Raw genomic sequence first — 15342 nt, 5'->3', positions numbered from 1 at the left:
TAAAAGTGTACAATTCAGTGGCATTCAGTACATTCACAGTGTTGTACAACCACCTTGTCTATCTAGTTCCAAAACATTTTCATTAACCCAGAAGAAAACCTTGTACCCATTAAGCTTTCCTTTCCTATATGCCCCTCTACCTAGCCCCTAGCAACCACCAATCTGTTTTATATCTCTGAATTTACTTGTTCTGGATATTTCATATAAATGACATCATACAATATGTGACCTTTTGTATCAGGCTTCTTTCACTTAGCATATATATATATATATATTTTTTGCTGTACGCGGGCCTCTCACTGTTGTGGCCTCTCCTGTTGCGGAGCACAGGCTCCAGACGCGCAGGCTCAGCAGCCATGGCTCACGGGCCTAGCCGCTCCACAGCATGTGGGATCTTCCCAGACCGGGGCACGAACCCGTGTCCCCTGCATCAGCAGGCGGACTCTCAACCACTGCGCCACCAGGGAAGCCCCACCTAGCATATTTTTAAGATTGATGTTGTACCATGTATCAGTACTTCATTCATTTATGGCTGACTAATATTCTATTGTATGTATGCACCACATTTTGTTTAGCTGTTCATCTGTTGATGGACATTTGAGTTGTTTCCACCTTTTGGCTATTGTGAATAACACTGCTATGAAATTCGTTTACAACTATTTATTGGAATACTTGTTTTCAGGTCTTTTGGATATCTAGGTGTAGAATTGCTGGGTCATGTGCTGATGCTGTGTTTAACTTTTGAGGCACTTCAGACTATTTTCCACAATGGCTGAATCATTTTATGTTCCCACCAGCATTGTACAAGGGTTTCAGTTTTTCCACATCCTTGCCAGTACTTGATATTTAACTGTTTTTGGTTATAACCACCCTAGTGGGTATGAAGTGGTGTCCCACTGTGGGTTGGACTTTAATTTCCCTAATGAGTAATGAGGTTGAGCATCTTTTCATGTGCTTATTGGACATTTGTATATCCTTTTTGGAAAAATGTCTGCTCATGTCCTTTGTCCATTTTTTAATTGGGTCTTTTGTCTTTTCGTTGTTGACTTTTAAGAGTCTGGATACTAGACCTTATCAGGTGTGAGATTTGCTAATATTTACACCCCTTCTGTAGTTTGTCTTTTCATTTTTCTAGATAATGTCCTTTGATGTACAAAAGTTAATTTTGATGAAGTCCAGTTTTTGGGGGGTTTTTTTAATTAATTAATTTTTTGTCTGTGTTGGGTCTTCGTTTCTGTGCGAGGGCTTTCTCTAGTTGCGACAAGCGGGGGCCACTCTTCATCGCAGTGCGCGGGCCTCTCACTGTTGTGGCCTCTCCTGTTGCGGAGCACAGGCTCAACCACTGCGCCACCAGGGAAGCCTGATGAAGTCCAGTTTAATATATGTTGCTTATGCTTTTGGTGTCATATCATAATACATTGCCAAATTGAGGATCATGAAGGTTTACCCCTATGTCTTCTTCTAAAAATTGTATGGTTTTAGCATTTATATTTAGGTCTCTAACTTGAGTTAATTTTTGTATATGGTATGATGTGTAGGGGTCCAATTTCATTCTTTTACATGTGGATATCTGGTTGTCCCAGTACCGTTTGTTGAAGAGACTACTTTTTCCCCCACTGAATGGTCTTGGCATCCTTGTTGAAAATCAGTTGGCTCTAGGTATACAGTTTTGTTTCTAGATTCTCAGTTCTATTCAGTTGGTCTATATGTCTGTTCTTAGACCAGTACCACACTGTTTTGGTCACTGTAGCTTTACAGCAAGTTTTGAAATTGGAAGTTTGAGTTCTTCAGCTTTGTTGTTCTTTTTCAGTGCTGTTTTAGATATTCCAGTCTGCAAGTAATTCCATATGAATCTGAGGATCTGCTTTTCCATATCTGCATAAAATATCTTTGGAGTTTTTATAGGGATTGCATTGAATCTATAGATTGCTTTGGATAGTATTGCCATCCTAACATATTAAGACTTCTAATCCATGAACACAGGATATATTTCCGTTTATTTTGGTATTTAAAAAATTCATTTCAGCATTTATTTATTTATTTATTTATTAGTTTCAGTGTACAAGTCTTACACCTCCTTGGTTAAATTATTCCTAGGTATTTTGTTCTTTTTGATGCTGTTATAAATGGAATTATCTTAGTTTTCCTTTTGTATTGTTTATTAAGTATGATGTTAGCTGTGGATATTTCATAATACCCTGCTTTTGTATATTTTTAATGCAGCGTTGTTTGGTGTGTTAAGGTTTTATGACTTCTGTATCTTCTTACTGGATTAAAATTGTATTATAGATGATATTAAATATATCTGACCTTGAGGGGGTTTTTCCCTTAATTTGCACTTTCCTGTTGTATCTTGCCCGTTTATTTATTTATTTGTTTGTTTATTTATATATATATATTTTTTTAAATTTATTTATATTTTTGGCTGCATTGGGTCTTCATTGCTGCGTGTGGGCTTTCTCTAGTTGCAGCAAGCGGGGACTACTCTTCCTTGCGGCACGCGGGCTTCTCATTGCGGTGGCTTCTTTTGTTGCAGAGCACGGGCTCTAGGCACACGGGCTTCAGTAGTTATGGCGCATGGGCTCAGTAGTTGTGGCTTGCAGGCTGTAGAGTGCATGTTCAGTAGTTGTGGCGCATGGGCTTAGTTGCTCAGAAGCATGTGGGATCTTCCCGGAGCAGGGATCGAACCCATGTCCCCTGCATTGGTAGGCAGATTCTTAACCACTGCACCACAAGGGAAGTCCCCATTCCTTTGTTTTTAATTTTTATATATAGTTGATGGGCCTCAAATTTAGATAGTAGATTTCATATTTGGGGATTTTAACATATTTAGATTTTTCACAGTGAGGTTTTTTTTGTTTCTGTTTTTGAGACTTAATATATCTGTACATATTAAAATAAATAAAAAATATGTATCTGGAAAAATTTTCACAGCATGAACACACCCATATAGAAACTGAATATTACCAGCAGCCCAGAAGTTCCCTTGTACTTCTGCTTAGTCACTAACCCTTTTTCCCCGAAGTAATCACTGTTCTGACTTCTAACACATAAGTTAGTTTTGCTTGTTTTTGAACTTTTGTATATGGAATCATGCAGAAACAGTCCTTTGTTTCTGGTTTATTTCATTCAACATTGTTTGTGAGGTTCATCCGTATTGTTGTATATGGCAGTAGTTTTTTGTTCTTGCTGTATAGTACTCCGTGTATTTTGTATGACCACTGCAATTTATCAGTTATTTTGTGGTCATGTCTTTTAAATCAGATATTCTGATTGCTTCCATTCAGGGATTATTATGAATGATGCTGATGTGAACTTTCTTGTACATATTCTTTGGTAATCATACGTATGCTTCCTTTTGGTATATACTTAGAAGTGGTAGAACCATAGAGTATATTTAGCTTTAGTAAATACATCCAAGTATTTCAAAGTAGGTTCACCAGTTTACATTCACCAGCAATGTATGAGCGTTCTGGTTGTTCCACTGCCTCCTCAAGGATAGTACTCATCCCCACTGAGTTTTGTCAGTCTTACTGTTTTAGCCATTCAGGTGGTGCCTGATGGTATTTCCTTAGGGGTTAGTTTCCATTTCCCTGGTGTCGGAGATTGAGCAGCTTTTCACATGTTTATTGGCAATTTGTGATATGGTCTTCAAGTCTTTTGCCCCCCCCCTTTTCTTATTGGATTGTTTGCTTTTTTCTTGTTGGTTTGTGGGAGTCCTAGATATTAGTCCCTTATCAAATTTATGTACCATAATTATCTTCTTCCACTCTGTGGTTTTCCTTTTCACTCTTAAATCCTGTCTGCCAATGAACAGGAGGTCTTACTTTTCTTATTTTTAATGTAGTCCTATTTTTTTTTCTTTTGTGGTCAGTGCTATTTAGTGTGGCCTGTTGAATTCTTTGATTAAATCATGAGGATATTATTCCCTATTTTCCTCTAGAAGCTTTATTGTTTTGATCTGCTTAGGTTACGATCCCTGATATTTTGGTTCTTATTCCTTCTACTGTGTGTGTGTATATATATATGTATGTATGTGTGTATATATATATATATATATATATGCATTTTAATGTGAAGCTTTTTTGCTTTCATGTATTGTACAGACAAGTTATAGTTTCTTCCTAGCACTTTTTAAAAAATACAATAAATGAGGAAAATAAAATATATTTAACATACCTTTTATAAAGTTACTAGGACTCTAATGAATTCAACCCATATATTTTCATTACTTTGTCTTCTTGAGAGTTGGTTTATATGAACAACTTCTACACAGAAATTCAGTTTAACCTGAGTATACTATCTTTCTACAGATTTTAAAAACCTATTATTTATTATAAATACAGGAAGAAGCATTTTTTAAATAGCACTTTAACATTTAAACATCTTGCCATGTTTGCTTTATCTCTCTCCATACAAACACACACATTCTCTGTATTTTTGCTCAACCATTTGAAAGAAACTAGCAGGTGTTTCTTTCTCCTATATGAAAATATTCCTATGTGAACAGAATGCCACATTGCCTGTGTGTGTAAATAAAATTGCTTCATTGCTGTCTAGATCCTAGAACTAGCCTACCAGACAAGCCTTATCACGTGCCAAAGATTTAATATTCATTTGTTCATTAAAGAACTACTTCAGGGGCTTCCCTGGTGGCGCAGTGGTTGAGAGTCCGCCTGCCGATGCAGGGGACATGGGTTTGTGCCCTGGTCCGGGAAGATCCCACATGCCACGGAGCGGCTGGGCCCGTGAGCCATGGCCGCTGAGCCTGCGCGTCCGGAGCCCATGCTCCACAACGGGAGAGGCCCCAACAGTGAGCGGCCCGTGTGCCAGAAAAAAAAAATAAAAAAAAGAACTACTTCAGAAACAGTAAAATATAGGAGGCAGGTTGAGTGTCTTGAAGACTTTGGCAAGTACTGCAAGTTAAACACTAAACTTTAAGAAGTACAAATTTTTTCCGGGTCTTTTAGGGTGCTTTATCCATTTCCCCGTCAAATCTTAGGCCACATTGAATCACAAAATAAGAAAATAGGTTTCTACTTTTGAACTAGACAATATAATTATATTCATATATGTTAGATTCTGCATGTATTAAATTGTGTTTATTAAGTACTTATGCATTAAAAACAAAACGTAAAGCATATCTTAATGAGTAGAGTTTCTAAATATGTGAGTTGCTACCATTGCATGAAATGAGCATCAGGTAGGTTAACACTAAGCTTTGTTAGAGGACTTGAATTCCTTAAAACTTAGTTTCTTTAGTAATGGAGTTTTTCTTCATTAAGTTTAAGAGTAATTAAACACTTTTCAGAATGTCTGATACATAAAAAAGCACTTAAATACTTGCCTTAATTAACATGGGGAAAAGAGCACTCGATTAGGACTCAGATCTGATTTCTGGATGAAGCTCAGGCTTATCTCTTTGACAATCTGTAAAATGAATATATACTAGATGATCTCCAACTAGAATTAACATTTTTATCACTATGTATTGTAGTTATTGTATATACTGCTAAGAAAACACTTAATAAATTTCTGTCTGATCAGGAGATTTTAAACTTTTTTTATCTTAATGATAATGCTGGGAAAAAAAGATTTCTCTTTCAATGACTATGTGACTTGAACTTTTTTCTTACTTGATAGCTCGAATTACATCTTTACAAGAGGAGGTGAAGCATCTCAAACATAATCTTGAAAGAGTGGAAGGAGAAAGAAAAGAGGCTCAAGACATGCTTAATCATTCAGAAAAGGTAAATGATTTAACATATACCAATTATGAGATAGTATTTACTGATTATCAGATATTATAAGATGGTTTTATAAAAGATCATTCATTCCTAATCTTTATATGTTTACATTTCTAGAAGTTTTTATTGTTGGTTGCTGTGTGGAGGTGTATGTGGGTCTTAATTTGGGCTTTTTAGGGTGTTATTTTTTGTTTTGTTTTGTTTTGTTTGTTTTTTTGGGGTCTTTTTTGGCGGTACGCGGGCCTCTCACTGTTGTGGCCTCTCCCGTTGCGGAGCACCGGCTCCGGACGCGCAGGCTCAGCGGCCATGGCTCACGGGCCTAGCCGCTCCACAGCATGTGGGATCTTCCCGGACCAGGCACGAACCCGTGTCCTCTGCATCAGCAGGCAGACTCTCAACCACTGCGCCACCAGGGAAGCCCTAGGGTGTTATTTTTAGTTGTTTGTTTCTACCCTTGAAGGGTATCAGATAACTGATATTATCTGATCATCACAAATTGCTTTGGTTTGGGGATACCTCTTCATACAGAATTTTCCCCCCATTTTTTGTACATGGGTAAGATGAAGACGCTGAACCTTACTAATTATGAAGAAGGAAAACAAAGAATTAGTATGTAGTAGACCATGTGTGCCTTTTCCATTTCGTTAGTAAGAGTTAGCAAAATAGTAAAGAGCATACATAATGTAATTGGCCTTTGCATGTAGAATTTTCATAACAGTCAAAAAATGCCATTGGTTATCCTCTGTCCTTACCTTGCTAAGAAAAGGATTAAATAGGTAATATGCAGATTTAGCTTACCTCCCTGAAATGTTGTAGGTTTACTAGATCCTCAGATAAATGATCAGAAAATTCACCACTTATCTTGTCCTTTAGACATGTTTTGTGTCATTCAGAATAACTTTTTGATGTTTAAGTCTGGTATAAGTTTGGAAATAGGTTGAAAGAAGAAGAGTAGAAGTATCCAAACAGGAATGGAATACATGTTGACATTCTTTTGTCAGAGCAAGGTAAATCTAGGTGTAGATGCAATTGTAAATAGAGATCAGTTTTTTTTAATGGTAGCAAAAATTTTTAAATGAACTGAAGAATTGTTCTATTCGTTTCTGATCCTCGCAGTGAACCCTCCTGAACATAACAGAACTCTGCCCTGCCATCAGCCATGGCTAATGATTCACATGGGGAAGGGTGGGGGGTAGAAAAAAGGTGATATTTTGCTTTTAATTATATGTGCTTATTATGATTTTTAAAGTAAGACATTATAGATGGTGTGAAATATACAAGAAGTATAAAAATAAAGCTGTGTCTTGAATAAAAGTATTTAAGTATATATGGTGTAACATTTCAAGCCAATGTGATTCATGTATTATCTCTTATGGGATATTAATTAATATAAGATTTAATGATGTGCCTTTTGCACAGCATAGTATATGACTCTCTTTCTCATTTTACAGGAAAAGAATAACTTAGAAATAGATTTAAACTACAAGCTTAAATCATTACAGCAAAGGTTAGAACAAGAGGTAAATGAACATAAAGTAACCAAAGCTCGTTTAACTGACAAACATCAATCTATTGAAGAGGCCAAGTCTGTTGCAATGTGTGGTAAGTGTCAGTTTTAATATTTTCTACATGATTAGTTTTTAAATAATGCCAACAAAAATATTTTGATTTTGATCAAATTTTATTGTGTAGTAGTTTAAACTCTTGGAAATTATAAATGATGATCTGGGAAAAGTGTGCCTTCCTTTTTTGATACCTTCCATTTTTTAAAATGACAATTTCACCTGCTAGTTCTCTTACTCTACCATTCTCTACTCCCTATACTACCCTCTACTCCCTGTAAGAGTCAGTGGATTCTTACTTCTCCCAGTTTTTCAGCCCTTTCCTCAGTTTTCTTCTTCTGGAACTCATTGTCTGTTAATTCATCTGCTTTCTTGCTCTGTACCCTCAACTCTCTCATTCCTTTGTATTTCCACTGTGTTATGCCTCTAAGCACAACAGATCTAGATCAGACTAGCCGGCCACTTTTCATTGCTTCAAATAGTTCTTCAGATGGATGTTATCCCAATGCATTGTCTCCAGCCTCAGGTGAGCTGTCATTTTTATATATGTCACTCATATTAAATAGGTAATATGCAGATCAGTTTTTCTCCTAAACTTTTATTTCTCTCCTCAAGCTTCCTATGCCATTTCTTTATCACTTTAATTTTAGGTGAACATTCTCCTATTTCAAAAACAAATTGTGAAATCATAGGTGTGAACCCCTCAGAATCTAATTCTCTAACTTAATCAACCTGTCTTACTACTTTACCTATGTTCATTATCTTCCTTCTCATCTTAGAGGAGGGTGATCCTCTTCCTGTCCTTGCCAATATGTTCTAGCTGTATTCAGATCTAGCCTCTTATCTCAACTTATTATTTCTTTTTCTCCTCTTTATTCTCAACCTTTTTTCCTCCACTGAATTTCTTCCTGTTGTAAACATGTACAAGTCTCTCCCATCTTAAAAAAAAAAAAAAAAAGACAAACCCTTGCAGCAACCTGTGATCCTTACTAATTGCCACTGTTTTATTCCATTCATTTATAGCCAAACTTACAAAAAGATGTCTTCCTTTTCTTCACCTTCTACTCACTTCTTAACCTACTGTAACCTGGAAATGTTACCTGGCGCCTTAAATTCAGTTTATTCAAGGGAAAACGTGTGACCTTATCTATCAGACCTGCCCTTACTCCTATTCTGACTGTCTTGGTTAACGGCTGTCTAGTTTTTATGAGCCCAGGCTTGTAATCAGACAAATCTACTTTGCCTTTTAGCCACTCTGTATTAAAAAAAAAAAAAAATTAGGTGGGAAAATGCATCTAAACTGCCTGTACATAAAAAGCTTTCAATAAATGGGAGATATTATCATGGTTATGGATGATGGTATTCAACATCCAGGGGCCCAAGCCAGAAATCTGGGAATTATTCAGGAAGCTCCATTCTGATGGTTTCTATTTTGTCACCTAGAGGACAGTCTGAAAGTGAGAAAGCAGACTTATTAAGTTTGAAACCTGATGGTGCAACTTAAGAGTTGCAGGACCCTAGAAAATTAACCTTCAGAACCTTAGTTACCGTATCTCAAAAAGGGAACCTCACTGTAGACTAATATCTTCTAATAATAATTAAAATAGGTATTATACTATCACGGAATCTTGTCTGAGTTGCATAAATTAAAGTTTGCATCACAGCCTTAAGCTTCGGAAACTTTTCTGGAACAATGCCAGGTATAGATTAATAACCACAATCTTATTTTTCTACTTTTATCTGAACTACCTCCATTCTTCTCCTTAGATACTCCACTTTTTTCCAGCTATACTTTCACCTTCTGGTCTGAAAATGGCACTGAATAGTCTCTCAGATCATTGGTCAAGGGATGGATTTGGAAGATTCGTTATATTTTATGACTCTCTTCCTTTAGAGATCCCACTATACAAATAATTCATAATGTTAGAACTTCTATAACGAATAGCTCTAAAAGAGTCCCAGGATAAAAACAGTAGGGATTTTTGGCACCTAGGTGTCTTACACAGCCCATGAAAGTGAAAAGCATGTCTTTGTCTTTAAATGTATGTTTATAACTTTTTCTTTCACAGAGATGGAAAAAAAGCTGAAGGAAGAGAGAGAAGCTCGAGAGAAGGCTGAAAATAGGGTTGTTCAGATTGAGAAGCAATGCTCCATGCTAGATGTTGATCTAAAACAGTCTCAGCAGAAGCTAGAGCATTTGACTGAAAATAAAGAAAGGATGGAGGATGAAGTAAGAAAAATAATACTAATTTTGTTCATCTTATAAAAGAGAATATCATTGTTATGACTAAAAAGTCATTATCTATAATTTAAACAACATGGTGGAGACTTTAATAAAATAACTTATATGTATCTGTGTTCACTGCTGTAAGGTCACCACTATATCCCTAACTCCTAAAATTTTCATCTTCGTATAGTGAACATTCACACCATAGGTTCTATACCATTTTGCACTGTGACAGTACAACTGTAAAGAAGTGTCACAGCTCCTCCCCTGAAGAAACTGACCATTTGCTTTTTAAGAGAGAGAGAGAGAAAAAAAAAACTTCTTTATTGTCAGGTATCCAGTAATCCCCAAGAGGAGCATTGTTTTTAGATTTCAGAAGAAGCATTAAGCTGTGGAGTCTTGCTTGAAAGACTTGCTTGAAAGCAGTAAATAAAGAGATAAAATGATATTATATCCTAGTGATTGGTATATGTACTTTATTTTTAAAATTTATTTATTTTATTTATTTATTTTTGGCTGCATTGGGTCTTTGTTGCTGCACGTGGGCTTTCTCTAGTTGTGGTGAGCGGGGGCTACTCTTCAGTGCAGTGTGCGGGCTTCTCATTGCAGTGGCTTCTCTTGTTGCGGAGCACAAGCTCTAGGCACGTGGGCTTCAGTATTTGCAGCACGCGGACTCTGTAGTTGTGGCCCACGGGCTTCGTTGCTCGGCGGCATGTGGGATCTTCCTGGACCAGGGCTCGAACCTCTGTCCCCTGCATTGGCAGGCGGATTCTTAACCACTGCACCACCAGAGAAGCCGGTATATGTACTTTAGAAATTATAAGACCAAAAATAATTAGTTCACATATGTAAAAGAGTAATTACAGAATGCTTAAGGAGATAGGTAAGTGAGGGACAAAAAGCGACTTGATCAAACCAGGAAAGGAGAGACATATTGAGTAGTCATGGGGGAAACCTGGAGGGCAAAGTATTGATAGTTTTTAAAACTATAAAGCTATAGATGAAAACACTCTTTCAGGAAAAGTAATCTGGTAGTGGTATATAGAATGGACAAGAAAGAAGAGAGATTAGAGATACCTAATAGAGCCAGCATGCAGGAAGAATATGTGTTGAAAATTTGGGAGATAATATTCAGTAATTTTAAAATGTAACTTTTGACCACGTGTTATCTGCCTAGCCCTGTGCTAGGAGTTGGGGTATGGAATAAGACAGCTATGGTCTTGACTTCTGTGGAACTTAGAACCCAAAGGGAAAGACAGATATTAAAATTGAATTATAAGCATGACATATTTAAAGAGGACATACCAAGTAGGAGTGTTAGGACTAATCACATCCAGGAGGTAAAGGAGGCCTCACTAAGGGTTTGGCATTTAAGAGCTGAAGAAAGAATAAATGAAGAGGGAAAGACAGAGAATAGCCTGTGCAAGAACTGTGTGGTGATGGAGAGTTTGTCACACTGGAGGATCTGAGGAGTATGATTGGATTCAGAGAATGACCAGTGATAATGCTAGGAAAGTAAACAGAATAGATCATGAAGGGCACTGTAACCACTGTAAGAATTTTTCGTTTATTAGTCCTAACGCCTAATAAGTACTTGATAAATATTTATTGAGTTGAACTAAATATATATTCAATTTGTTTTATAAACTCTAGAGGGTTGTAGATTAGAGTACAAACATTTATGAAAGAACAGGTAAATTTAAATACCATTTAGGAATGTCCCCCCAAAAGTGACTTTTATACTCACCTTCTCCAAAATTTCCTTACAGGTTGGGGTACAAAGAAACCAGATTTCTTTTCCCTCCAAGATCTCACATCTGAAATTTGGGAATTAATTTGATTTAACAGTAAATTCTGCAGTAATAAATGCATAGAACTGTGGAGACTCATTACAATACTAATATTTTCTACTTGTATAAGGAATTATAATGTACTTGAGATTTGATTAGTATTCTTTCAAATGATGTCTAATAAATTACTAAAGAGATTTACAATCCCAATTATTTTTCTCATTCATAGGTTAAGAATCTATCCCTGCAACTGGAGCAGGAGTCAAATAAGCGACTGTTGTTACAAAATGAATTGAAGACCCACGCATTTGAGGCAGACAATTTAAAAGGTTTAGAAAAGCAGATGAAACAGGAAATAAATACTTTATTGGAAGCAAAGAGATTATTAGAGTTTGAATTAGCTCAGCTTACAAAGTAAGTTTCGGAAGTAACATTCTTGATTTCTTTCTTTTTTGTGTTTAGCATTTGCTTATGTGTTTCATATTTTATGTGTATATAGGTTATGTTCTTAGAGTTTGTGAAAGGAAGATTTAGGAAAAAGCATTTAGAAAAAATAAAAGAATTTATTTGCAAAGAAGGTTTGCAAGGGAGTTCAGGCTTTGGAAAGACAGGCTTACTAAATAAAAAACACAGTTATTTAAAGGGGAAAAAAAGGACATTATCAAGACTAGTGACTTTACAATGTCTGTTTATGGTAGGAAAAACACAGTTTTCTCATATGATTTTCATATCTATGAAAGTCATCATGTTTCTTCACACTAGAATTACAAAAATGAGGAATAACCTTATTATTTAGGATTTAGTACCTTACAGAAAATGTTTAAGGTTTCTCTATTTTAGAGACTAGAATTAGACATGATGGCCCTGTATTTGTTTGTTTGTTTGTTTTATTTTGTTTCTTTGGTTCATCTCAAAGTGCAAAATGTTCTTTTTCTTCTATTCTGAGATGTGATGTGCCCGCTTACTTGAAATGGGGACAAAGCAAGGTGTCAGTATGACTTTCAGAATTTGTATAAGGACATGCTTCAGAAATTTAATATCAAAGATACCTTATGCCAGACCATGAGGTTTTATTTCCTCCAAATTTATGTTATAATGTCTTCATTTGCCAGCTTTGTTTACAACACAGTAATTCTTAGGTAAAATTGCTGGGTTTGAATTTGTTGACTTTATATTGGTGAAATTCTTTTCCCCTTTTAGAGCCACTATTTTTACCAAGTAATGTGTTTTGTAGTTTTCCTCTCCCGAAATAACTTTCACTCAGCATTTAACTAATAATTATTATGTACTTTCTGTCAACCATATGCTGAAAATAAAAAGCTGTTACTATCTAATATGAAAACCTAGCAGCTGCAGATGGAATTGTTCATTGTTGAATAGCTTCTTTGGGTTGCATTGTGTCTCTGTCTTTTTAAGTCCTTTCCTCTCTGTGAGCAGTGTACTTGTCTCTTTATCTGTGTTACTCCTCCTTTGTCAGTTGTTGTTATTGCCGCCCTTCTTACTCCTTACCTGAGTATTCATTTCCACCGCACCCTTGTGCTTAATTGACCATAAAATATAGTACTAAATTATTCTTACTATTTATTAAATATGGTCAAGTTTTTAATAGTCTACTTACAGCATAAGACATTTTAAATGTATCCCTAAGAAAGCTTTTCTTTAGAAAAATTTACCAAAAAATATTTTTATTTTTGCATTGTGGATTACTCCACAATTAATAAGTGACCTTCAGTAGAAAACTGTCCCCTCAACTTTTCATAGTATCATTTAATAAGGAGCAGACAGTGTGGCCTAACCAAACATAACTAGTAAAGTAATACTGTATAATGAAGTATGAGTTTTTAAATTTTTTGGCTGCACCGCGCAGCATGCGGGATCTTACTTCCCCTATCAGGGATCAAACCTGCGCCCCCTGCAGTGGAAGCGCAGGGTCTTAACCACTGGACTGCCAGGGAAGTCCCTGAAGAATGATTTTTTGAAACAAAGATTACTTTAGTAAACCTTTTTTATTGTAGCAACTTTAAGAAACAAAGAATGATGTAAAGTCTAGTATAAATAGGAGCATTTGTTTACTGTTTTCTCTTTTGTCTAAAGACAATACAGAGGAAATGAAGGACAGATGCGGGAGCTACAAGATCAGCTTGAAGCTGAGCAATATTTCTCGGTGAGAATCATTTTTAACATATAGACTGTTTCAAAACCTGACTTAAAACAAGGTATTTAGATTTTTAATGTGAACTATGATTCTTTTTCAAATGACTGTGAAGTAGTTTTCTCCCCTTCTTTATATCCCCATCTCTGCATTTCATTTCTGGATCTGAGTTGGTGGTCTGTTTAAGTTGTAAAGAAATGACTGTTTTTGTGCAAATATTTCCAGAATTGCTTTCAAACTGGAGCTACATATAAGACTTTGTTAAGGGTTCTGTCTGCCTGGTAGCAAGCTCTGGTGGTTTACAGTGCCAGTATTATCATGTGTGGTTCTTGTATACACATTATAGTGGCCTACATACATATATCTCTAGGTGTAACTACATACAGTTGTGGGTATAACTGATGTTGAGGAGCTTTTTCCTGTTTTAGCCCTGTGTGCACTTTTATGCATCTGTTATCCTTTTTCTCCATAAAAATCATTTTCATATTTGCTGCAGGCCAAGTTATTTTCATTACTACTGTTGATGAGCATTTATAGCTAATGCTTTGAGGCTTTATTGAAACCTCTGAATTTTTGTTTACTTCCTCTGGTTGCCAAGCTTGTGCTCTGCCATTTCAACTTAACATTTATCTACCAGCTCCATTTCTCTTTCAGTGGCAACCACCTTTCCTATGAGCTTTAAGCAGCGTAATTAAATGCATGGAGTTTGAGTTACACTGATAAACATGCCCTAGAAACCAAGTGTGAACAATATTGGAAGTAATGATTTCTCTAGTAAAAAATCTGGATACCATTAGAGCTCTACAGAATTTCACACAATTAAGAGCTTCATGCTCTACTCTTTTCATCTCCTAATAAATATGATGACTTTCTACTACTGTCTATTTCTTCTTGGCTTATTATACTATCATATGTTTTTATGATAGTATAGTATGTTTTTAAATTAAATATGTTTTTAAATTAAGTGTTTTTAAATTAAAAAATAATTCAAGATTGTTGAAAAACTTTTCCCTGAGTGTAAATTAACCTTAACTATTTAGTGTGTGGTACTGACTTCTGCAAAGTGGTCTGTAATATCAAGCACACCTTTTTGTCCCTATGCTTCCACAGAGTAATCATTCAGTGCCTCCATGTTTTGGGATGGCTGTCAAGTGATTTGTGGTGGTTCCTATGGATTCTTGATTTTTGCCTGTATAAAAACCATACAAAATACTAACCCTGCCTTTAGTTTTGATTTATTCTATTGCTTGTGAGGACTGGGTTAGATGTTGCTAAATTTGATAAGTTATTATGAACCAAATTTAAGATTTTCTTTAATCTGGGCTTTCAAATCAGGTTATTTTTCTTTTTCTCTCTTCATTGATTACACATATAAATTTCAATAATTGAAGTCAGAGAAAGGAGAAATGAGAATCTGATTCCTAAATGCAGAATGGACTATTTCATTTTAGAAATTGTAAGCACTTAAACTAAAGCCAGCCATCATTCTTCCTTCATTTGCATTTCCATGGAAATGTACTTTTCCCCCTAGAGAAGTGCTGTTTCTTAGAGGTATAATTCAGTGTACAGTGTAAAAGTAGTACTCCACAGCTATTTGCTGGTCCTTACTATTTTTTTCCTTATCTTTTAGACTAAAAAGGTTGGTTTAAAAAAAAGACATAGACTTCAGAATTGGAAGTTTACTCTGTAACCTCAGCATCTAACACAGTGTGGGTCTAATACTTTTTCATACCTGTTAAATATTTGTTGATGGAGTTGGCAAAAACCTAGTGAATTTTGTAAGAATCACTGTTCTGTACTAAGTATATATTATTCATATGTTGACAGAACATTGATAAATCCTATTTATGGATATTTCTTCTAC

At 35.7% G+C, this 15342-nt stretch overlaps 1 protein-coding gene across 4 annotated transcripts in view; it reads left to right on the top strand.

Moving 5' to 3' along the window:
* ROCK1 (Rho associated coiled-coil containing protein kinase 1) overlaps nucleotides 1-15342 on the top strand; it is a 146866-nt gene that overhangs the window by 104757 nt on the left and 26767 nt on the right. For all 4 annotated transcript variants that reach the window (XM_073790573.1, XM_019930555.3, XM_019930554.3 and 1 more), the window contains 5 exons: nucleotides 5644-5750; nucleotides 7199-7349; nucleotides 9379-9539; nucleotides 11556-11740; nucleotides 13421-13490. In XM_073790573.1, the coding sequence (XP_073646674.1) occupies nucleotides 5644-5750; nucleotides 7199-7349; nucleotides 9379-9539; nucleotides 11556-11740; nucleotides 13421-13490 (674 nt within the window). The remainder of the gene's footprint in view (nucleotides 1-5643; nucleotides 5751-7198; nucleotides 7350-9378; nucleotides 9540-11555; nucleotides 11741-13420; nucleotides 13491-15342) is intronic.

Source organism: Tursiops truncatus, chromosome 13 (assembly GCF_011762595.2).
Source record: "Tursiops truncatus isolate mTurTru1 chromosome 13, mTurTru1.mat.Y, whole genome shotgun sequence".
Lineage (NCBI taxonomy): Eukaryota > Metazoa > Chordata > Mammalia > Artiodactyla > Delphinidae > Tursiops > Tursiops truncatus.
This window is presented reverse-complemented; position numbering and strand designations above follow the sequence as displayed.